At 46.3% G+C, this 25,868-nt stretch overlaps 1 protein-coding gene across 4 annotated transcripts in view; it reads left to right on the forward strand.

The window, feature by feature from the left end:
• LOC147706526 (alpha-2-macroglobulin-like protein 1) overlaps positions 1 to 25,868 on the forward strand; it is a 360,239-nt gene that overhangs the window by 234,634 nt on the left and 99,737 nt on the right. For all 4 annotated transcript variants that reach the window (XM_086932994.1, XM_086932995.1, XM_086932992.1 and 1 more), the window contains one exon: positions 22,025 to 22,145. In XM_086932994.1, the coding sequence (XP_086789120.1) occupies positions 22,025 to 22,145 (121 nt within the window). The remainder of the gene's footprint in view (positions 1 to 22,024; positions 22,146 to 25,868) is intronic.

Here is a 25,868-nt window from a genome sequence, read left to right on the forward strand (position 1 = left end):
GTGGATTCCACCCACGGTCCACCAGTCTCTGAAAAGGTGGAGCACAGCCAATCTACTCATGGGCATATCTTTTTTGACCCAATACCACAAGTGACAATTACCACAGATGCATCACTCTTAGGATGGGGAGAGCATATGGAGGATATCAGTCAATGGTACATGAAACGATTAGCAACAAACACTACACATTTGCATACTAGAACTTGTAGCTATCCAGTTAGCATCAAAAAGCCTTTGTCACCACTAACTCTGAAAGCTGTTTGCCAATCAGACATGACTGCAACGTATTACATAAAGCTGGGTGGCACTCATTCAATACAGTTGACATTGGTATCTTTGCCCTCACATCCAACTTCTTGCAGAATATGTTCCGGAAGTGGACAATTCGGAGGCAGACCTGCTTAGCAGAATGCAGCAACAAGTCCACAAGTGGGCACTCCACCCCCAAGTCCTCCAATGCTACCTCCACTATTGGGCGACACCAGACGTTTTTGCTATATGCCTCACGAGAAGCTTTCCAACGCACCAGACTTTCTCACTCGCACGGGTCCAAAGCCAGTCCTTGCAACCCCTAACATCTGAACCTCACGATTTGGCTCCTGAAGTCATATAATTTGGATACTTGCATCTACCTCCAGAGTGTATGGACATTCTTAAAGAGGCACAGCATCCATCAACTAGAGCCTGCTACGCTGCTAAATGGAAAAGATTTGTCCATTACTGTATGGCTCAACACATACACCCCTGTTACAACAAATAGGATGTTATCTGATACACCTACAAATATCAAAGCTAGCATACACTTCCATACAACTGCACCTTGCAATTGCAGCATACCTGGAAAATAAACACAGGTCTCTTTTTCGCGTATCGGTCATTAAAGCTGTCATGGAAGGCCTTAAAAGAATTATCCCTCCCTGAGCACTGCCAGCATGAAATATTAATGTGCCACTTACAAGACTTATGTCCACGCCTTTTGAATCTTTGCATTCCTGCCCCCTCCAGTTCCTGTCATGGAAGGCGAGCGCTGCAGGGGAGCAGACAAGCGGGAGGAGAGCGCCCAGGGAGGTCCTCCAACACTCACCAAGTGCCGTGAGGGGAACGGCCGACGAGAATCTTGCGCCACAATAGCGCCAGCACCCTGACCGCCGCGAGGGCAAGGGACTACATCCCCCAGGTGCCCCGGCGGTCAGGTGACGTCAGCGGAGCGCCCGGAGGCGCCGCCAAAAGGGAGGAGAGCCGAGCGCTGGTGGCGAGCGCTGCAGGGGAGCAGACAAGCGGGAGGAGAGCGCCCAGGGAGGTCCTCCAACACTCACCAAGTGCCGTGAGGGGAACGGCCGACGAGAATCTTGCGCCACAATAGCGCCAGCACCCTGACCGCCGCGAGGGCAAGGGACTACATCCCCCAGGTGCCCCGGCGGTCAGGTGACGTCAGCGGAGCGCCCGGAGGCGCCGCCAAAAGGGAGGAGAGCCGAGCGCTGGTGGCGAGCGCTGCAGGGGAGCAGACAAGCGGGAGGAGAGCGCCCAGGGAGGTCCTCCAACACTCACCAAGTGCCGTGAGGGGAACGGCCGACGAGAATCTTGCGCCACAATAGCGCCAGCACCCTGACCGCCGCGAGGGCAAGGGACTACATCCCCCAGGTGCCCCGGCGGTCAGGTGACGTCAGCGGAGCGCCCGGAGGCGCCGCCAAAAGGGAGGAGAGCCGAGCGCTGGTGGCGAGCGCTGCAGGGGAGCAGACAAGCGGGAGGAGAGCGCCCAGGGAGGTCCTCCAACACTCACCAAGTGCCGTGAGGGGAACGGCCGACGAGAATCTTGCGCCACAATAGCGCCAGCACCCTGACCGCCGCGAGGGCAAGGGACTACATCCCCCAGGTGCCCCGGCGGTCAGGTGACGTCAGCGGAGCGCCCGGAGGCGCCGCCAAAAGGGAGGAGAGCCGAGCGCTGGTGGCGAGCGCTGCAGGGGAGCAGACAAGCGGGAGGAGAGCGCCCAGGGAGGTCCTCCAACACTCACCAAGTGCCGTGAGGGGAACGGCCGACGAGAATCTTGCGCCACAATAGCGCCAGCACCCTGACCGCCGCGAGGGCAAGGGACTACATCCCCCAGGTGCCCCGGCGGTCAGGTGACGTCAGCGGAGCGCCCGGAGGCGCCGCCAAAAGGGAGGAGAACCTCTCGCATCGCGAGTCGCGCGCGGGAGCGCCGGGCTAAGCCCGGGCAAAGGGCGGGCCCTCTACGGCCCTCATCGGACAGAAGAGGCCGGGTCGGGCCTCTCCCCCTGGCCGTGCACCTATAATAGGTAAGACCTCTTGTGCCAAATCACTCTCACTCCTCATAGGTACCTACTGCTATTTACAACATGTCTCATACGGGGGCCCCGAAGATTCCCACTGTGACTAGGGTCTTGGCAAAGGGGTCGATGGTTCATTATTTAATCAAATCAACACCGCCTGTTGACACATCACCAAACTTATCATTTTTGAAGGAACTTAACAGTTTATGCAAAACTAAGTATGCGGCCGTTAAGTCGACATCGGAGCATATTAATGCCTCCTTTTGCCCCTCAGCCATCACAAGCCCCCACCCCAGTACATCATTCCCACCCTATGAAAATCTCCTGGCTACTTCCCCCTGCCCACCTGAAATAGGCAGTACGAACCCTATATTGTCCCCCCAGGACTTTTCAGGTAAAAGAAAACGATCAGCCGAAAATCAAACAGACTCCCAAGCCAAGGAAAATACATTACCTGCACCCCCAACTTCATTAACCCTCTTGGCCCAGATACAGACTATGTTTAATGCCGCAATACACCCTTTAATAGAAAAAATGAACGATCTTGGGGACAGGATTGCGGCAATAGAGGAAATGACTAGGACAAACTCGATACTCCCAAAAAACAAGGCCGACCCCAAACAACCACAGCCTTTACGCGATGTTGTAAAGCCGCTGACAACTCCACAAAGTAGTGTTCTTCAACTCCATCGGGCTTCACCAGGCACACTAACTCAAGCTACCGAGAAAGTCTCCACCAAGATAAAAACAGCAAACAGCTGTTCCTATAAGTCGGGACAGAACAAAGTAACCACGCCTCCTAAAGGGTCACCTTCCAAGATAAGGAACATACAAAGAGGAACAAATCATATCCACCTACCACCAGAAGCTGCCCCGTTCATGGGTGTCCTTTCTGGGGTCCCTGAACTCACAAAAGGAAAAACCGAAAGTGAACAGGAGCTGAGAAATAAGGCCCTATTTTGGTTAACAAAAAATAGACCCCTACCCCCTGACATTGATGGTAGTATACAATGTGTTAGAAGGGTGGGATGGTTGGGTCCGCTCCGGAAAGAGAGATCTGGTGACCTGGTTCTGATAAAGTTTATAAACAGTAATGTTGTGCCTTACCTCCAGTCTTGGAAACCACAGATAGGAGATGGTCCTATACATACCTGGAGATTATCTGACTTTTATCCCAGAGATTCACTTTATCCCCACACAAGATCATCGAAGAGGCAAATTTTTGGCAGGACCAAAACGGCTCCGGGTTGAGGGGTTTTTAATACCCAGACTCTTACTTTATACACTGTGCATTTGGTATCTGATTTTTCTTAAAGATTTTTTAGTTGTAATGTTATTTACTGTGATACGATTTGAAATGTAATTGTGTATATATTTTGTAATGTGCTTTTATGATTTTATACCTAAAAATCGAATAAAGCTAAAGTTCAGTTCAGGTTACTTTCTTGGTAGTTATCATATCATTGACAAGGGTTAGCAAATTGCATGCATTCACAATAGAAGGACCGTACTTTCAGGTTTTCCAAGACAAGGTGTGACTACGGATGAACCCAAAGCTTCTTCCAAAAGTCGTACCTCCTTTTCACTTAACACCTTGGCTGCTAAGGCAATTCCCCTCCTGTGCTGGAAATTGCTATTTTACATTATTCATGACGAGCTCAGCTCATCATAAGCACAGCTCCAGTGTGCCTCATGACGAGCTGAGCTCGTCATGAGCATGGAAGGGGTTAAATAAGACGCTAGACCTCCCTCTTTTTTTTAGGTTTCGCCTAGAGCAGAGCATGCACTCCTCTAGAAGAGGGCTCTTGGAATCATTTCAGACTTCCAAGAGCCTTCTCCGTGTGGGTGTGCCTTCTCCCACACATCCCATTGGCCTTTGAGTGTGGCTTTCAATAATTGAAAGCACGCAAATGGCCCAAGACTGGAGCATGTACCGCCTTCCCTCAACTTTAACTCCCCTGATCTAGGGGTCTCTGGAGCGAGCAGCGGCGCGCATTGTGAGCTGCATTCCTCCCTGATCGTTATCTTGTCTTTCGCGGCCGCGCTTGTTTTTGTATTGTCATTTGCACTCAGGTTTACAGAGACTGCCGCTTCTTGGGGGGGGGGGGGGGGCTCTAGGATGACAGTTCCTCCCAGGCCCACCTTCCAGGCCCGTCTATGCATCCCAAGGGACAAAGTACAGGCTGTACAAGTGCTTGGAGGCGGGCACTGGGAGGGAGGCACTGTTAAGGGTAGAGCGGATAGGTCATGGCAGGCACTCGGTCTCTTGGCACCTTCTTCTAATTAACTTCCTTCTGAGCACAGTCCTGGACCCTGCTTGATGCTCCTGTCTAGCTCCTCACCTGCTCCTCGGAGCTCAAAGCACCCTACCTTGTGTTCAGGACTTCTTTGGTATGATCAAAAAAAGGGCTGTGTTATCCCAGATAATTACTCCAGTGCCCCCCGAGACTCACCTCCAGCTCTGCTCCTCGTGCTCCATGTGCTTTGAGGCACATTCAAGTCTCCCAAGAGGAGGTGCAGCCAAAGTTTTAAAGACTCGCCTGGATGGTTTAAACTCCTTCAACCATAAAGCTCCTACCTAGGCTCGTTGAAGTGCTTTGGTTTCAGTACAGCCCCGCCTACCCCAGGAGAGAATCTCTCACCTGTGAGGCTCCAGCAAGTAGATGAGCCTGGGGCTTGGGGGGCATTGTGACCCCCTCTGTGGTACAAGAACTGGAGATCTGGGTTCTGCAGGAAACACCCGAGGGGGGGGGGCGACATGGGAATCTTTGAAAGGATGTTCTTGAATATATTTCATCTGTAATTGTTACACGAATTTCTTTGAAAGTAACACGTGAAACAAATGGGCACACTGGTCATATTGTTTGTTTGACGCATTTTTTTTTCTCAATGGATATCAATATAGTTTCTCTTCTCATCCCTCTGCTTTTTCCGCCTCCCTTTGTGAGCTGTCTCCATCGCCCATTTTTGCTCTTTCCTCCGTGCCTCGCCAAACCCCTGCTCAATTGGTTTCATGTTTTACCCCACTTCTATCTTTTGTTAGCAGTTTTATGTACCACAAACCCAAAGGTATCGAAGCACTTTTACATGAGTGGCAGTTACATTATTTTTTTAAGGCATTAGTAGATTAATTCATTTGCCAAGAATCACTAGGTGTTCGTCTGACGCTGGTACTAGACACAGAACAGGCTTACAGGCAAGGGCGGAGGCTGAAAGATCCGAGAGATAAACAGTTTGTTTTTAAAAGATAAAGGGTTGGATGGACCGGAGTTAATGAGGAATCGTTATAGGGGGGAGTAGGAAAGAGTCCAGAGCTTTAAGAAGTTCCCAGGAAGTCCACAATTATAAAACAGTTTCCCTAGTGACTCGTGCACCATGACTCCAAAATTGTATTTAAAAAAAAGCAAGGTTAATGCAACAATATATTACAAACTGAATCTGAATTAATTTAGCACACGGACCCGTAAACAGTGTAGAAGCATGGCCATCTCTCCTCCCTGCTAATTGTCAAGCAGCACCATAGCCAAGGTGAACAATTGCCCAAAGCCCAGAAGGGGCAAGATTTAAACTCGTCCAGAAGAAGGGACAGCTAACAGCTTGTTAACCCAATAGGTTCAACAGTAAAATCCTCAAACAATTATCTATGATGTAATGGTGCAAATGAATATCTACCCATAACTTTTCAACATGCTGCACAACAGCAACACTGCCTACACCATAGCTTAAAGACCTTGGCAAAGCCAATAGCTCTGGCTAAACACTTGTAAGGTCTCAAAGGCAAGACCTATTGCCTATGCCAATGCTTGTTCTAAACTGGAGACAGTTGCAGAAAGAGGCCCACACACACTTGATGTTAAAAGAGCATTGCTGTATTACATTGATAGGACTAAAACCTTTAGGCAAACACAGCAGTTATTTGTTCCTTTCTCGAACCCTAGAAAATGTAAACACGATTTCAAAAGCAGAAATTGCACAATGGATAGTACAATGCATTCAGATATGTTACATTAAACCCAAATGTACAATACCATCGATCCACAAGCACCTTCTACTAGAAAGTAAGATGATTCTTTATTGTTTCTAGGTAACATTCCTTTAGCTGGCATTTGTAAGACAGCTACTTGGACTAATCCACATACATTTAAAAAAAACTACTGTTTGTAGTCCAAGCAAGAAAACAAGCTCTGGTTGGTCAACCAGTGTTAAAAAATGTGGGCCCAATTATGTCTGTGGGGCCGACACTGATGTGCCGTCGGTCCCACCGACATCTCTTTTAAGTTTAAAGTGAAAGTTCATTAAAATAATTTGCAATGATAAGATTTCAATGAACAACATAAATCATTGAGCAGATAATCATAAATTTTGAAAAAAGACATACAATATAACACCAGCAGGAAGACTTCAATGATAACAATATAACAAATGTGTGATATGCAATGAAAATGTAGGGGAGTAAAACATAGCATAATAAAATAGGACAACATTTCTTAACCAAACTGCATCATGGAGGTTCAGGAACTTCTTCAATTTGGGGATTATATAAACATGCGGTATAAGCAGATTTATCCAAAAAAGTGATTGGGAGCCATAAGAGATCTCTTGTAATAACTAACAAAACAGGGTGGATGCATGCCCTATCAAGTCTATGGTGATAAAATACTCCATACCACCATGCTTGAAAGGACACTTGTGAAGAATCCTTCAAAGATTTGGTAATTTGTTGGAAAGCTACTGCTAAAAGTAATCAATTATATAAAAATTACTAGAGTAAGATGACCAATAATCAGAGGAACTACCCAGAAAAATATGAATACAATTAAAAGGAGAGTATGAATCAAAAAATTGAATTAATCTTTTTCTAAACTTTTAGCCAAAAGTCATATATAAGAGGACATTCAAATAGCAGATGTTTAAGATCTGCAAATAGATGAGCACAGGACCAATATTTGGTAGATAGTGTAGGGTCTAATTTATCGAGTCTAACAGGTGAAATAAATAATCTGTTATATATAAAACATAATGTTTGAGTTGTGTTAGCCGTCCTAGAAGACTTTCGTATTTTAGACCAAATCATATTCCAAAGAGAAGTGGGAAAAATAGATGGAAGATCTATTTCCCAACAAAGTTCAACTTCAGTTTAATCTCTATCCACTGGAATTAGAGTTATATGTTTATATATTTGAGACGCAGAAGATAATGTATCTAATAACTCGCAAATAGGAGAAGAAGAAAATGAAGTTACTTATTCAGAAGAGATTGTGATAAGCCATTTGTATTACTGAGATAAGTGAACTATATTGTTATATGAGGTCGGAAATGAAAAAAGAATTTGAGCTTCTGAAAAGGGAAGACTGGAACCATCATGATATAATTGAGAGACCCGTTTCAGTCCCTTAGAATACCTATCTTTCCAAAATATAACTCTATTATTGACCTTAATCAAAACATTGTACCAAACAGAAGGAGGTAAAAATTTCGCTCTAGTTGACTTGAATGACATAAAAATGGGAGAACGAATCCTACATGTATCCTTGAAAATTGGGGGAGATAAGAAAGAAGGCTTAGATGAAAAAGATAAACATTCTAACAAGGAAAAGGGACTGAAATAAGATGTCTCCAGGTCAGCCATAAAGGTATAGGCACAACATCGTTATCTTGTCATAAAAAGGCTGACTGTTTAAGACAGAAAGCCTGATGATACTTGATGAAGTCTGGAAAATTAACACCTCCCAAATGTTTTGGCTTTTTAAGTTTACACAAAGACATCCTAGATTTTCTCCCACTCCATAAAAATGTGCACAAAATTGAGTAGATTTAAAAAAAAATAACATTTGGGAATATGAACGGGCATGTTAGAAATATAAAATAATATAATGGGAACAAGCATCATCTTGATGGAATCAAGACGACCCCACCAGGATAAAAATAAGGGATTCCAGCGAGATGTGGGATCAAGTGTGATTGTAGATAAGGAATTCAAATTCAAAGTGATAGAGTTTTTAACAGAATCGTAGAACAATAAGCAAAGATATTTAATTTTATCAGGGTTCCGATGAAAGGAAGATGCAGTGAAGTCAGAGGGGAAACATAAATATTTAAGGGAAGAATTTCACATTTATCTGCATTCAACTTGTACCCAGAGACCTTTGCAAAGTTATTTACTTCCAATAAAAAGGCAGGTAAAGATGCTTGTGAATGAGATGCATTATATCATCGGCATAAGCTGAAAGTTTAAGTTGAGGATTTCCATAAGAAAAGCCAGTAATTTGGGGATTAGAACAAATTCTTATTAAAAAGGGTTCCAAGGCCAGAATAAATAATAAGGGGAAAAGAGGGCATCCTTGCCGTACAACTCTGCGCAAAGGAAAATAAGGAGACAAGAGACCTTAAACGAAAATAGAAGATAAGGGAGAAGAGTAAAGTAATGACACATGTTGAATGAATTTGGGACCAAACCCGTACCAGGATGTTTGCTAAGATCTTGTAATCTAAATTAATTAGAGAAATTGGGCAATAATTCTTAAATAATTAATGATCTTTTCCATCCTTAGGAAGTAGGCAAATCAATGTTTTCTTAAAGTACCACTGGATGTTTTAGTTGAAATAAAATAAAGACTTGATGTAATTTAGGTACAAGTAAAGAAGAAAAATTTGAGAAATTCGATAGTAAAACCGTCAAGTGCTGGAGCTTTGCCTTGTTTAATGGAATGAATGGCAGTTGAAATGTCCTGAATCTGAATAACTTGTTCTAATAAAGAAAAATCTAAATCAGAGTGTATAGGTGCAGAAATGGAGGATAAATAAATAGAGGCATCCTGCGTGTCCGATTGGACTTCTGAGGAATATAGGGATTGATAACATTTTGTAAATTCTGAAAGGATATCTTCACTTTTGTATAGAGTTTGATTTGAAGGTGTTAGAATAGAGTCAATAACAGTACGTTCTTTCTTAATTTTAAGATAATTCGCAAGTTTCCCCGATTTGTTCTGAGCACCATAGTATTTTGCACTAGCCTTGAGGAGGAAAGAATTAGCATTATCTGTAGAGATTCGATTAAATTCAAATTTGGTCTTTAAAAGATCACTCAAGGTATTCGTAGATTGGGATTTATAGTAAGAATAATCTAGTTTTTTAATCTGGGAGAGATTTTAATTTATTAGTGGCTGATTTTTGTTTATGAGAAAGAAATTGAATAATAAAGTCTCTAGAGGCGGCTTTAAAAGTGTCCGAAACAATTTGAGGTGTAATCCCAGGGGTTTAATTTTCCGTAAAGAAAGTATGAGCAAATTGTTCAAAGGCACGTGTGAATTGTGAGTCCGACAGAAGAGCGTTATTAAACCTCGACCGAGGAAGGAATTCTAAATCTAAAGTGACTGGTGCATGGTCAGAAATCAATATAGATCCTATATCAGGATGAATAACTCTCTGAACAAGATTATTGGAAATAAAAATATAATCCAACCTAGATTGAGAAAAATGGGCAGGAGAAAATAAAGTATATTCTTGGAGAGAGGGATTACATAATCTCCAAGCATCGACAAGAGATCTTTGGGAAAGGGTTGATATGAATTGAGAGTGCATGTGTAAAGGTATGAATTTGGTTTTAGAGTGTCTGTAATATGGTTTTCGATCCTATCCTAGACAGTCACCACCCACAATCAAATAATCATCTGTAGAAGTCATCAATTTAGATAGTACTCCTGGCCAAAAAGATTTATCTGATGCAGTAGGAGCATAAAGATTAACAATAGTTACTGGAATCTTATCAACAAGTAAAGATACAGAAACCCATCTTCCATCACAATCCACATCTTGAATATGCATTTGTACACTGAGACGCTTGTGACATAAAATAACCACCCCATTACGCTTTCCAGACTCTGGAGAGGCAAAGACCTGACTAACCCATTGACGCTTTAGCTTAGTAATTTCTTTATCAACAATATGTATTTCCTGCAACAAAACAATGTCTCCCTTTAAAGAAAAAAGATGAGATAAAACTCTTTGACGCTTTATAGGGTATCCTAAACCTTTAACATTGCATGAAATGATTCTTAAAGTCATTTATCACGAAACATTAACTTAAGAACAGTACCATATATGATAATAATTGTAACTGGTGCACTATCCGAACAATAAAAAAAGTAGAATAAGAAATAACTTTGAAACAAAGAAGGTATGGTGAAGAGAATTGCAAATGGAAAAAGGAATATAAATAAAGGATAAAGTATAGAGAAAAGATGAGAAATAGAAAGATATATACAACTAGTTGTGAAAAACATTAGGTAGAGACAAAGATATAAGAAAGAGGATACAGATAGTTGATAAAGGCCATTGAAAGATAAGAGAAAGCAAAGAAGAAGAAAGGGAGGGAAAAACACAAGAAAGAGGACCATATAAACAGAAAAATACCAAAACCATGTATGGGACACAAAAAATGAAATACCAAGAATCACACAGAAAGATCAGGGGTAGTGGAGCCACAAGGAGGGATGGTAAATCAACCGGAACTCCACTGACTGGTACAGGAGGAAGACAAAATACCATCAGACAAACGGGTAGTCACATGAATGAATATGAAAGAGTTGAACCTAATGAAAAAAGAAATAAAACAAGTTCTAGAGAAAGTAACAAATACATCATACAAACAACCAGAACAATTTAGCAAAAAATAGACATATCAACATTTACAGTGGATCTTGAAACGTCCATGTCCTCCTGTGTGCAATTTCCCAAGAATCGTTGAAGGAGGCGGGGACCTTCATATGTGGTAGTCTTATTTTTATATGTGACTTTAAAGAGATAAGGATGTATAAGACCAAATCTGGTGTTGATATCTCATAGTGCCGGTCTCATGTCTAAAAATTGCTTCCTTCTATCTGCCGTTGCCTTGGCATAATCTTGTGAGAAGAAGAGGTTGGAACCTCACCAAGAAACTTTACCTTTGGCAGCTTGTAAAACTCTCAGCAAATCTGTATATTCCAAAAAGTACAATATCACTCCTCTCGGTTTAGTTAATGAATTTGTCGAATGTGAGATAGTACCCAAACGGTTGTTCAAAGGTGGGGAGTTTTGGATATCTAAATGTCTTGGATGAAAAGATTGAAAAAGGAGAGCGGATTCGTACCTTCAAGTCCCTCTACCAAGCAGTAAATGCATAGGGTATTGCGCCTGTTGCGATTTTCAAGGTTTTCAACTTGCTTCTGAAGACTTGAAATCTGGGACTGCATTGAAGGAACTTGTACCACGGTAGAATGGAATAAGTCTACTTTACTCTCCAATTGAACCACTCTGTTCTCCATATGAGACCATTTATCGCCTTATCGCCTAATTGTTGAAGACGTAAATTAGTCTCCTCCATATAAGGCTTAAGAGCTCGAATTTCCTCCAGAATTAGCTCAATTGAAATAGGGAGAGGAGACACTGTTGGTGAGGGAGGATCTAGTTTGACCCTCTTCACAGATGATTGTGTCGACATGCCCGGTAGTTTCGATAAAATTGTAGAAGTAGGTAATGAAACATTAGAGACAGGTGGGTTTAATGAGGTCTGGTCTGACTCAGCCATGCTTTCCTGAAGAACACTGAAAGGATTGTAATCCACCACCGAAGTAGAAGACATTACCTTGGAACGTTTAGCAGATTTTGTTTTCCCCACATATAAAGGTCACAAAATAGTAGAAACGAAGACATTTGAGGAGAAGTCTTGCCATATATTTGATATCCATACAAAAGCATCCAAGGAAGTCAAAAATAGCTGAGGAAAATAAACACGCATCAAAAATCATTCAGGAGGAGTAGCATAAATGTATTAGAAAAAACTAGCCTTAAGAAGCATGGATGCAATAAATTCAGGTTTTCATTTTTCATGTCGTTGAAAAAACCAAGCTACCTCGTTCTGTGAGGAAAATCGCCACTCTCGGCAAAACAAAATGGCGACCGCGAGTCTCAATACACTCAAGCATATCAAAGGTAAATTAAGCACGCCCCTTACTGCGGGAACCTCACAAGGTGGATAAAAATGTGGTCGACATAATCAACGAAGCAGCGGTTGCCTTCCAAGCCGTTCGCCACGATGAAAAACGCTGAAATTGGGAAGATCCTCCCGCTTCGTCACGGAGCTCACGGGAGAGGGGCCATCCCTGACGGCATCCAAGCCACTCCTCCCCCCCACCCCCCCTGACATCTCTAACCTCGGTCAGTCCACCACATTAGGATCCGGTCAGTCTGACCGCATTGGCCCAGACACCAACCGATAGCTTCCGAGCGGCTCAAAGAGCCTGTCGGGCGGTCGGTCACTCACTTTCCCCACAATAGAGGCAATGCCTTCTCAGGCTTTGCCGTGGGGATTACAATCCACCTTTTCCACCAGCCATCCGACCGCCATCTTAATCGGTCCCTTTATTCCAGACAGCTGCACCAACTGATATGAGAGAGAAAAAGACTGATGTATGATGATACAACGCAAACATTTACAATGTGTGCCTTTACAACAGTTTTTACATCGCAACATCCATTACAACGCATATTTTTACATCACGTGCCATCACAACGCATTTTTAGAAACTACATTTACAATGCATTCCATTACAATGCATACTATTACAACGCATACCATTACAGCGCATATTACTTTTAGGGCAACAGTAGGGTAAGTGTTGGATAGTGTAGGGGTAAAAATTACTATTCCCTCTCCAGTGAATGCAACTGTAGGGTAAGTGTTACTTACCTTATTTTGCGTTGTATGACATGCGTTGTAGTGGCATGCGTTGTAATGACGTGTTGTAGTGACATGCAATGTAATGGCTGCATCATAATGGCATGCAATGTAATGGATGCTTCTGTGTAATGACTGTGTTGTTAAGGTGGTGCGATGTATTGACTGCGTTGTAAAGGTTGGTTCGAGGCATGTGGGCTGCTGAATTCATATCTGTGCATAGATCGCCGCCTAATGTTGGGTCCGGATGATTGCACATTGTTGTCCTGGAAGAGACTTCGAAGTATCACGAGATAGGTGGCTCCTCCCCTGGACTACAGTGCGCATGGGCATCGACTCCATCCCCAGATTGTTTTTTTCCGCCATTGGGTTCGGATGTGTTTCGGTTCCCTCTGTCGGAATCGATAATTGTTAATTTACTTTGCTCGAGACCAAAAGGTCTTTAGGACTTGCATCGGTATTGTCTATCGTTCGGGTTCGTTATTTCCTCGGCTCCGAACCTACACTGCCCTTCCGCGTGCTTTCGGCGCGGACGGGCCTACTCGACGCTCCAACCTCTTCCATCATGGAACGAAGTCCATTTAAACGGTGCCCAGTGTGTGCCTCGAAGTATCCGCATATTGATGTACACCCGGAGTGCAATAAGTGTTTGTCGCCGGACCACGACGAGGCCAAGTGTATGGCCTGCTCCAAGTTCCGGTCCAAGAAAACACTCAAGCTCCGCCGAGCTGCGCGAATGGTGGCCCAACGATCGGCTCCACCTCCTACAGACATCTTCGACGCGGAGGATGTCGGGGACGACACTATCCAAGAGATCACAGAATCTAACCCGGCGTCGGAGGTCGAGGACGACTACGACGCGGAAGACGAGGATTTCGATGAAGTCGTCGAGGAGGTAGGGGACGACGACGGGGCCCTTGCCACCGTAGAGGATAGCTCGGATGAAGAGCTTCCTCAGACTGACTCCGGGGCCAGCCAACATTATAAGGCCCAGGTCGAGGGATCGCCCTCGGGCCTTACCCAAAGCCTTGATACCCGTCCCACGGCTCCGCCTTCCGGCCCGGCCACGGACATTGATACAGCGCCACTCCTGGTACAGCCAAAACCGAAAGTGAAACCAACGGTCTCGACGCCAGACGTATCGAAACCGAAAGCGCAAATCAAGCTGGTCGGGTCGAAGACTTCGGAGGCCTCGGCGCCGAAGAAATCCAAGATGGCCGTCGAGCTCAAGAGCCACGCCAAAATGGCCGACCCGAAGGCTACTGTATCGAAGCCGAAGGTTAAAGGGACCGACGCAGCTGCATCGGCGCCGAAAACGGTCGACGCACATAAGGGTCAACTCGATCCCAAGAAGGTCGACGGCCATAAGAAGTCCACTCTCGACCCAAAGAAGCGGCAGGACGACTCCAAGTCCCTCACTGCCTCGCTTCCACTCGACAAGGCCAAGGGGGCAACGGCGTTGACTCCGAAGAGCGCGTCATCGGTCGACACCTCGAAGCCGGCTTCAAAAGACTCTCTCGAGACGGTGCGTCCCTCCGCCTCGTTCACTAAGAAGGTTATGGAGTCCCTTGAACGTATTAGGGAGGGGGCCGCAGCAGTCGAGCCAAAGGACCCTGTGCCGCCCAAGCCTCTAGAAAAGCCGGCGAAGGCGCCGACGCCTATTCTGTTCACTTTGCCACCAAAAACGGCGCCGAAAGCTTTCACAGCAAAACCGGGCGCCGGAGTGCCCGTGAAAGTGTCTTCGACGCCGAAGCCATCGTTAGTGGTCCCAAGCCCACGGCAACGACCGCTGGCAGAAGAGGAGCGTCAGGAAGTTATCATCGACGCCAACACGGGCAAGCTCTCTCTCCTTAAGAGAAAGATCACCCCTGAACCACAATTGGAAGATTACTAAATTCCACTCAAGTAAAAGATGGACTCTGCTGGTGCCTCTGCCTCTATGGAGCCCGTATCACCACAGACACAGGAACTTTCGCCCTCGCATTCCCATGTAGAGGAGGGTGAAGGCTACGACGAGGATGAGTATAGCTATCCCGTCTACTCAGACCAGGAGGATGTAACTGAACCATGGTCTGCTGGTGGCGATCCTGGGGACCCGCATTCGGGACAAGAGCCTCAGCTTTTTTCAGCCAAGACTTCCCCAACAGAGGACTCTGCAGCTTTCAATGCCCTCATTGAAAGGGCGGCAGCCAATCACGACGTCGATCTCCATGCTGACCCAGTGGACGTCGACTTCCTCTTTGACACCTTTTCAGTCTCTGAAAAAACTGTAAAGACTTTGCCAATGCTAAAAGGGGTGTTGAAACATGCGGCTGAAGTCTTCAAGGAGCCCACCCGGGCAAGAGTCATCAACCCACGTATCGACAAGAAGTACAAGGCAGCGCCCACTGATCCTACTTATATCAAGGGACAGTTGCCTCTGGATTCCCTGGTTGTCTCCAATGCACGCAAACGAGCCAACTCACAGACTACGGGTGATGCTCCTCCCCCAGACAAGGAATCAAAAGTTTTTGAGGCTTCTGGGAAAAGGGTGGCTGCGCAGGCAGCCAACATATGGCGCATATCCAACACACAGGCGCTACTAGCGCGTTATGACAGGGCACACTATGATACTCTAGAGACCCTTTTACAGCACTTACCCGATCAATATAAGGAAGCAGCAGAAATGTTGATACAGGAGGGGAAGCTTATCACCAATGCTTCAATTAAGTGCGCTCTGGACGTGGCTGACACCGCCTCGCGAGCGATTAACACTAGCGTTCTACTTCGTAGACATGCATGGCTAAGGATATCCGGGTTCAAGCCAGACATTCAAACTACCATCTTGAACCAGACGGTCAACCCAGACCACCTCTTTGGCCCCGAGGTGGATACCACTCTCGAGAAGATGAAAAAGGACACCGACACTGCGAAGTCTATGGGCGCCTTGCAGTCCCAGCAGTTTCGGGGTGGTTCCTTTCGTCGCTCCAATAATAGAGGCACCTCAAGAGGTCAACTTTCACAGTCGACGCAATTCTACAAGAGCAACACCCAAACTTCTTATACCAACAAAGGTCGGGGTGGATACCGTGGCAACAACGTCAAAGGCAGAGGACGTGGAAATAACAGCTCCAGGTCCTCCACCGCCAACAAACAGTGACGCCTTGTCACTGCCCCCCGACCACGCAACACCGGTCGGGGGGAGACTCCAGCAGTTCCTGCCCATGTGGAAGTCCATCACCACGGACAGGTGGGTCAGAACTCTTATCCAATACGGTTATTGTCTGGAGCTCACATCCACTCCACCCAACATACCCCCAAAAAACCGTCCTATGTCCGGCGAGCACTTGCACTTGTTGCAGCAAGAAGTCAACGTCATGCTGCAAAAAGGGGCAATAGAGCTCGTGCCCCTGCAGGAAAGAGGTGCGGGAGTTTACTCCCTGTACTTTCTGATTCCAAAGAAGGACGGATCCCTCAGGCCCATTCTGGACCTCAGGCCACTAAATTTTTACATCCTCTCGGAGCATTTCCACATGCTCACGCTGCAGCAGGTTCTTCCACTGCTTCAACAAGGGGACTACCTGGCAACTCTGGATCTGAAGGATGCATACTTCCACATTCCACTACATCCTTCACACCGCAAATACCTCCGGTTCACCATACAAAACCAACACTACCAGTTCAAGGTTTTGCCTTTTGGGGTCACCACGGCGCCCAGGGTTTTCACAAAGTGCCTAGCAACGGTGGCGGCGCATCTCAGACGTCAGAACATTCACGTCTACCCCTATCTGGACGACTGGCTTATTCAAGCCAAGTCGGCCCAGCAGTGTGCCAACCACGTGTCCCAAACCATTCATCTTCTGCACGATCTGGGGTTCTCACTGAATTACCCAAAGTCCCATCTCCAGCCCGCTCACATACGGCAGTATCTGGGTGCGACCATAAACACTCTGGCAGCTACAGCACAGCCGAATTCAGTGAGGATCAACAGCATTCAATCGCTGATCCAGAAATTCAGACCTCAACACTCGCTTCCAGCAAGAGTGTTCATGCAGTTGATTGGCATGATGGCCTCCTGCATCTCCATTGTCCTGCACGCGAGACTACATATGCGTCCGCTTCAGGAGTGCTTAGCACGTCAGTGGACTCAGGCTCACAACCAGTTGAAAGACCTAGTGTTGGTGAGCGGTCGGGCATACAACTCTCTGCATTGGTGGAATCCACGAAACCTTTGCAAGGGCCGACCGTTTCAAGAGCCTGTGCCACAGATTATCCTGACGACGGACGCTTCTCTCCAGGGATGGGGAGCGCATGTACTCCAATACACTGTGCAGGGACTATGGACGCAACAGCAAAGGAAGATGCACATCAATGTACTGGAACTGATGGCAATCTTCATGGCCTTAAAGGCATTCAAAGTACATCTGTGCAACAAGGTCGTGTTGATCCGGATGGACAACATGACGGCCATGTACTACATTCAGAAGCAGGGGGACACGCACTCTCCGCAGCTGTCTCATCTGGCTCAGAGCATGTGGAAGTGGGCCATTCAGAGGAACATCTTCCTCATGGCAGAGCATCTCCCAGGCAAGGATAATCAAATGGCGGACCTGCTCAGCAGGCACAGCCACCAAATGCACGAGTGGGAGATACATCCATCAGTACTCCAACCGTACTTCCAAAGGTGGGGTCATCCAGAGATAGACCTGTTCGCCACAAGGGAGAACGCAAAATGCCAAAGCTTCGCCGCCAGGTTCCCACACCCACAGTCGCAGGGCAATGCGATATGGATGAACTGGTCAGGCAGATTTGCGTACGCTTTTCCCCCAGCACCTCTGATTCCGCTGGTGGCACGCAAACTCAGGCAGCACTCGATGACTCTCATCCTGGTTGCTCCAACTTGGGCTCGCCAACCATGGTACACCACGTTTCTAGAACTGTCCGTGGTACCGCATCAAAGGCTGCATCTCACACCCAGCCTTCTGACGCAGAGCCATGGCGACATTCAGCACCCAGACCCGCAACAGCTCAACCTGGCGATCTGGCTCCTGAAGTCCTAGAGTTTGGCTACCTCAACCTTCCTCCCAATTGCATGGACATCATTCGGGAGGCTAGGAAGCCCACTACTCGAGCCTGTTATGCGGCGAAATGGAAGCGGTTTGTCATCTATTGTGCAAACCACAACATTGATCCGCTAGATGCTTCTATTCAGAACATCATCTGTTACTTGCTCCATCTATACAAGTGTAATCTGGCATATACTTCCATTCGCATTCACCTGTCTGCGATGGCCGCATACCTCCAAAATAGACAGCACCTTTCACTTTTCAAAGTGCCTGCCATCAAAGCATTTCTGGAAGGCCTCAAAAGAGTCATTCCACCACGGACTCCACCAGCTCCTGAATGGAACCTCAATGTGGTTCTTACAAGACTGATGGGTCCTCCCTTTGAGCCACTACATTCCTGCGAGATTCAATTCTTTTTTTTTTTTTTAAATTTTTGGAAACCTTTATTGTGCAACAAAGCTTACAGGTACGGGCCCACAACCATGCAGGCCGGCCGCGAAATCAAGTAGTAGCACATAAGGCAAAATCAAAACAGCTCAGCAGTCCCAAAGACGAGGAGCAGCAATTATCTGATACATCACATACTGGAGAAAAGGTGGGACCACTGAGTACAGGATAAGTGAGGTTAATTTTTAAAGTTATAGATAAGAAGGATCAGACGCAGTCACTTCATCGAGAACACATGGCGGGTAATGATCCCAGTGAGTCAGCAACAAACCAGGCAATAATTAGAGAATCATCAGAAGAACTTGAGGATAAGAGCAAACAGTACAATACATACTGGTCAGTACCCGCCCCATGAACGTGGAACATCCTGACTGACGATAGTGGAGAGACCAACAGCCGAAACAATAAGCAGCGCTACACCTAACCACCAAACTGACCCAAATGAAAAGGAAAAAGCAAGAAGAGTTAAGAGAGAAGGGAGAAAAATAAGGCCCATAGAACCAAGACGAAACAAAAAACCCACCCCAAACACCCCACCCAGCACGCATGCAGAGGCTACGGCCGGGCCTACCCCCCCCCCTAGCAGTGTGCCTGTCGCCCAAAACCGAGTCCCGAAATATAGACTCAGAGAAGAGAAAAAGGAAAGGAAAAAAGAAGGAAAGGAAAGGAAAGGAAGAAAAAGAAACTAAAAATGAATGGGAGAGGAGACATGCAATCAAAACGAACTGCTCCCACCACCCACCCGTGCACAATTTGAACCCACGAGAAGAGGAAGTCGCTACAAAGTCAAATACAGGAACATGATGAGGAAGCGATCATACTTGTACAATCGAAAGTACGCCATTTATCCATGCACAAAGTAGTAGTCCGCCGATGTAGAGAATCTCAACCCTGTCCCTGCCTGTCCAGGGTCATAGACACGGAGTGCACATTGAACCAGAAGCGGACGGGCCAGGAGAGAGAAGCAAGAACTTCAGGCCACAACACACGGCACCAGTCATGATGGTCTCGGAGCGGGCCAGCAAGAAAAAGCAACAGTAACAGCAGGTACCACAAGCAACGCCCCGTTGACCAAGAAGGGGCACTCGCTCTACTAGGACAGACATCAAATCTCGGCTCAGCAGGGCAAGGCGAACAATCGCCGGGAGTCACGGCAAGGCAGGCCTGGACGGACCCCGGCCGGAGTCCCTCCGTCATTCCCACTCCTGGGAAGCGCTCTCGACAAAGCAGAGCAGCGGGCACCCAGTCCTCCAGACAAGCGACGGCCGTAATCACATCAGCCTCCGGGAAGGTCCGTGCAGCACAGTTCAGCGGTTGGTCCGCACACGTGGGGGGCGGGTCAGCAAGCCCGCCAAGAAAAACACCGTCCGGCCTGGCGGTATTAAACATCATGGACTCACGCCAGGAACTCAAGGCAGCGAGGACGTCGCCAATCGTAGGATCACCCCTACAGTATTCAGCAAACGTGCCGTGCAGCAGGCCAGTGTCCCCGTCGACGACGGATCTAAGATACAGGTCGCTGGCCGCCATCTTGTCAGCGCGGCGGGGCCACCGTACACTCCAGCCCCGATCCGGTTGCCAGCGGGGTGCAGCGAGAGCCAGCCGGGGACAGTCAGCAGCACCAGTGATGCAGGGAGGCGGGCCACCCAAACAGTGGAGGTAGTCGGTGCCCACGGCCCATGGGTGCCGACCACCGAGTCCGGGCGGAGGGTATCAAAATGGCCGGCTGGGAGACAAAGGGGAGACGCGTCTCCCATGCGGTCAAACCCCGTCCGTGGGATGCGGCACCCCGCCACCAGGTCCCACCAGGCCCCGGGACCATCCAGCCGGGCCCGGTCAGTCGTCACCGGTCCATCCGCACAGTGGCCTCTTCGGTCGACCTCTCTCCTCCACCAGGGGCCGGCGCAGGAACTGCGTTCCAGTCGGGGAGCCGCAGGCAAGTCCGGGCCCGCTCGCCTCTCGGGCTCCGAAGCTAACAAGGGCACAGCTCAGGAACCACAGCACCCAGGGGCATCCGGAGCAGATGGTAAGAATCAGCAATCTTTCATGTTTCCATATTTCCACAAATACGTCTTCTCGGGGCAGGATACGGCACAGGATTAATAAAACAGGCGAGAAGGTCTACGGAGCCAAGCTACAACGCGGCCATCACGGTCGCGAGCTTGGCTCCTCCCCCCCGAGATTCAATTCTTAACGTGGAAAGTGGCTTTCCTTGTAGCAATTACATCGCTACGGAGGGTTAGTGAACTGCAAGCCCTCACAATCCAAGAGCCTTTCTTCCAAGTTCATTCGAACAGGGTAGTGCTCCGCACTAACCCTAAATTTCTACCCAAGGTTGTGTCTCAGTTCCACATCAACCAAACCATTGAGTTGCCAGTTTTCTTTCAAAATCCAGAGTCACTGGCAGAGCGGATGCTCCACACCCTTGACGTTAAACGGGCCCTAATGTATTACATTGATAGGACCAAAGATTTTAGGAAAACTAAGCAGCCGTTTGTTGCCTTTGCACCACATCACAAAGGTAACCCTATTTCCAAGGCTGGTATTGCTAGGTGGATTGTGAAATTTATTCAAATCTGCTATGCAAAGGCAAAACGCACTCTTAGCATTCCACCAAGAGCCCACTCCACCAGAAAGTTGGGGGCCTCTATGGCTTTCCTTGGAAACATTCCCTTAGAGGACATATGTAGAGCAGCCACATGGTCTACCACACACACATTTACCAAGCATTACTGTGTAGACGTGCACTCCAAACAGCAGGCAGCTGTAGGGCAGGCTGTTCTCAAGACACTTTTCCAAACTGCTGCAGCTGGCACAGGCGGCCGCCGCTAATGGAGGGACTGCTATGTATTCTATGCACAGATATGAATTCAGCAGCCCACATGCCTCGAACTGCAAATGCTACTTACCAGTATGCATCTGTTCTTGGCATGTAGGGCTGCTGACATTCATATCGCCCGCCCTCCTCCCCGGCGCCTGTAGCAGCTGCAGTTTTCACATATAATTTTATGGCATGGTCATCATTCACTGAGTTTCACTCCATCTTGGCCACAATGGCTAAAAACAATCTGGGGACGGAGTCGATGCCCATGCGCACTGTAGTCCAGGGGAGGAGCCACCTATCTCGTGATACTTCGAAGACTCTTCCAGGACAACAATGTGCAATCATCCGGACCCAACACTAGGCGGCGATCTATGCACAAATATGAATGTCAGCAGCCCTACATGCCAAGAACAGATGCATACTGGTAAGTAGCATTTGCATTTCCCGCAGAGACAGGCAGTTATAGTTAAAAAGAATGAGTGGATGAGAAGCATTTTCTACACTCAATAATAATTTTTTCCCAAATTTCACACCAAACATGTTGTCTAATCCTCTGTGACTGTATCAGGAATGTGCAGCGAGAGATGTTTATTGCATGCTCTAGACCGCCTACCTCGATCTCACTCAGGTCTATCAGGTGGTTCATTGAGGCGAAATATCACTGTCTTCTGTTCAGTTACAATAGGTGTCTTTATTTTCTCTAAGACTACATGCCAGAAAGCTCACTTCCGCAGGCCAATGTCCCAAGAGAATCTCAACCAAAGGTGGAAGAGCAGGTACGGAAGCATTTCCCAGAGACCTGGATCTGGGACCTGACAGCAGTTGGGTATGTTATCTTTACTTCAGTAGAATCTGTTGATGATATTTCATGTTCTTGATTAGCAGTGGATGACCTGTTCTTTAAGTTGGAATCAATTATTGCTTCATTGGCCACTGTCCAGTCTTTGTGCTACACTGAGTTTAAGGTATTGTGGCACATAAACATCAGAAAAAATATTGTGATGCAAAAATATCTCGGTATAGAATATTGTTATTAATAACATTTTTATTTTTGGCAGATAGTATCGTTTTTAATGATACTGTTGTTTGAAATATCGTTTTCAGCAACATAGTTGTATTTGAATTTATCAAATATGTTTGATAAATTATTTAAATGTGTTTGTTACTATGTTAATTTTAGATGTTAGTACTTTTTGGCATAATTCTTATTAAATGTGGCTAACGTTTTAGCTCATCATGATTTTTCTTTCCTGTTTTGTTTTGATATCATGGATGTCAACAGCTTAGATGTGATACTGACTCATATTGTCTCTACTGAGAATCTCGGCTGTACCGTACTATATATGGTTGTTGATACAATAACATTTGTTTTGAATTTTTTTAATATAATGTAGTTTGTAATTTTACGTGATGTAGTTGTTTTAAAAAAAATATTAATTATTTATAATGTTGCAGTGGGTTGTTGGTATTGTAGGGGGATAGGGTTGGAAGTTATTTAAATTAGAAATATTTTAATTAATGGTAATTTGTTTTGTATTGTTGAGTACATTTTTAATTGAATAATTGTGTAAATTGCTTAATTGTATTTTTGGATTTGAGGTTTATTATTAGCAATAGTGACTTATGCTTTAGTATGTCATACTATATATAAATGTGTATGTTTGTATAAATATAGATTTATACATAGTATTAACCCCTTGCGTGCTGCCGTCGGCAGAGTGGACAAAAAGCGTGAATAGTCTGGTAGTACCTGTGTCGATCCACAAACTGCTCATCCCGCCATGGACAGAACATGATGGCATAAGCGTGTAGACACAAGGGGCTCCTGAAGCCAAGGTTCTCACCACAGAGACCTGTTTTGGTTTAGGGTCAGTGGGCTCAGTATAGAAAATTCAGTAGATCGGATGACAAAGTTGCATCCACTACATCCACCTTCCACTGCTTTGTTGGGTAAGTATATGATTTCCTTTCATAAGTCTACTTATACTCCTCTCTTAAGGTAAGTATGCATTGGGTTAAGAATAGTTAATATATAGTGACCTCAGGATGTAGTGATAGGAGATAGCCTGTAAGTGATATTATTGTAGGTCAGTTCTGTTAATATCTAGAGCAACATACAATTGCTTGTTTTTCTTGTGTTACTGAGCAAAGAATCTGCCCTTTTTTCCAGTTCTTTTGAGAAGTCCAGGTTGGCATTTTTTAGCCACAATCCACTGTGTTGGCATAATGAAAAACATGTATTGGAAAATCAGATGGATATAGTAGACCATTTCACTACACCAAAGCTGTTTGCTGATGCTGTGCAACCTCAGCAAATTTTAAAAAGAGACGCAAAGGTGTCACTGCTGTTGCTGGTTGCGTCACTCTGTAAGCGCGTCCATGCATTAAGACATATGGTTGTGCATGCATTGCATTACAAAGTAGGTGCACACATGTGTCACTGTGAATGCAACCTCCTACAGAAATGACACAGGCACCATTTTCTTTGTTTTTGGTGACCAATATTAGATTGCGGACAACGTTTAGGTCAGTAAAGTAAAAAAACTCTCGGATGAATTTAAGAAAAATAAAAAAGAAGTTCCCTGCAAGTGAGCAGTGATGGGATACAAGACAGCCAGTCAAAAGGATGGTGAAGAGGCTGTCCTCCGGAAGAGGGAGAAGAAAGAGAAGAGGAAGGAAAGCCATTAAATAAGTAGAAAGCAAATGAGAATGGCAAAGCCAGCCAATGAAAATAGTGAGCAGGTTGTAAGTCCATTGCAAGTTCTTGGTATATCCCACAAACAGTCTTTCGTAACCAGACAGCTAACAGCTAGACCTGAAAAGGAGGATTTGGGCATTTTCAATTCTTGGCAAAAACGTTCGCCCAACACTAGAGCTTCAGTTCTCCTGCAGCCTGTAGACTTTCCTGAACAGTGTGGTTACAGGACGTGTCAGAATCTTCAGAAGTCAGCTTCCAGCTCCATAATTAAAGAGCAAGAGATGCCCCCCCCTGTCTCCCCCCACATACCAGCGCCTTGAGGCCCTCACGGGTGAGTAGCATGCTTCAAAACCCCTGATTGATTGATGAGTTTCAGAGAAAGGTTCAAGAGGAATGGTACAGAGAAAAAAATGCCTAAAGTATAAATGGCACTCCATATATAATTATTATTTAAACCCATTCGAAAGGCGACTCTTAGTGGTTCCTGAAGCCGTAAAAGGAAGTAGAGTAATGTCATCTACTGATAATGATGTGTCCAAAATCTAGGCTGTAAACCACCTTACTGTGAGCGCTGCCCAAACCTTTGCTGAAATGTTTTCCATTTCAAATCTGCTGTGCCTGAGCCGTGGTGCCCAAACTGGATAAAAATGCATGAAGGAAATAGTAACATTGTGCCAGATCCATCAGGCCATTAACAGAATGCTGTGTCCAGGCCTGTTAGTTTTGAGGACCAGTAAGCATGTGCACATACAGTGTTGCTAACAATAACATAGTACCCACTTTCAATGGTACTCTGCAGTGATGCCAAGGGGGTGTCTGTTGATGCCCATCCTTCTCTAATACGCACATCCTGCTTATCGCGCCTCTTGAATTAGTAAAAAGAAATACAAAGATATCCGCTTGTGGTATTCGCTTTGGCAAGAGTGGAGTGAAGATTGTGGAGCTAGCAATAGGAGAAGGTCCTTTTTTGGCAAGTGGCACACTTGGACAGTTGACACCATGGTCAGGCAGCTGGGGCAAAGCTGACCACGCACCAATTTAGTACTTGAATGGACATGCTGAGTGAACCTAGTATTGGGTGTCTGTCACCCAAGGCCCGATTTGCACTAAAATAAATTCCAGTATAATCCCTTGCAAGTGAAAATATGTCCACAAGACGGACTTCTGGGGGGGGGTGGCCTACCGCCGAAGATGGCAGACGCACATCTCTAGTGCTCCCACTGGGTGCCCGAAAAACCATACACCATCTGACATAATCCATGTCGCAAGGGGAGCTGTAACACTATCCCTGTGTGGGGACACCCTCCTTATGCACTCAGAAGCACTTGGGACCAAATTGTTTACAGCGCGAGTCTGCGCACGAATGCCGACTGACCAGCTGCATGGAAGACGGCCTAGCAGCTGCACGGCATGGCTGTAGCAATTTATGCAATTTCTGCGCTCCATTTGACTCGCCCTAGCCGTGGTAGTGGTACACTGGGAGTGCCGCCACGCATGAAGGACCTTCTCTGGGTTTCTTCCCTGTGCTGCCCTGGACAATCAAGCAGCTGGGCAAACTCTCTGGGGCCCAGGAGCAGCAACCTGTATGAGAGAGGCCTGTGGCGTGGGCTTCCACAGACGCCAATCGCAGTCAGCAGGAAGACCGACCCAGGGGATTCACCTTGTTCGGCAGCGGGCTCACTGGCGGTCCTCTCTGATTTTTCCATTCTGCTGCCCTGGACTGTTGAGCAGCTCGGCGGACATTCGGGGGCCCACATGCAGCATGAGGATCCCGGCCCGGGGGATTTGCTTTATTCTGCAACACTCTCCTTGAGTTATACTGGCGCTGGGAGTGGTAGTTCACACCTGCTG

The sequence above is a fragment of the Lissotriton vulgaris genome, chromosome 7 (assembly GCF_964263255.1).
Source record: "Lissotriton vulgaris chromosome 7, aLisVul1.2, whole genome shotgun sequence".
NCBI classification, from domain to species: Eukaryota; Metazoa; Chordata; class Amphibia; order Caudata; family Salamandridae; genus Lissotriton; species Lissotriton vulgaris.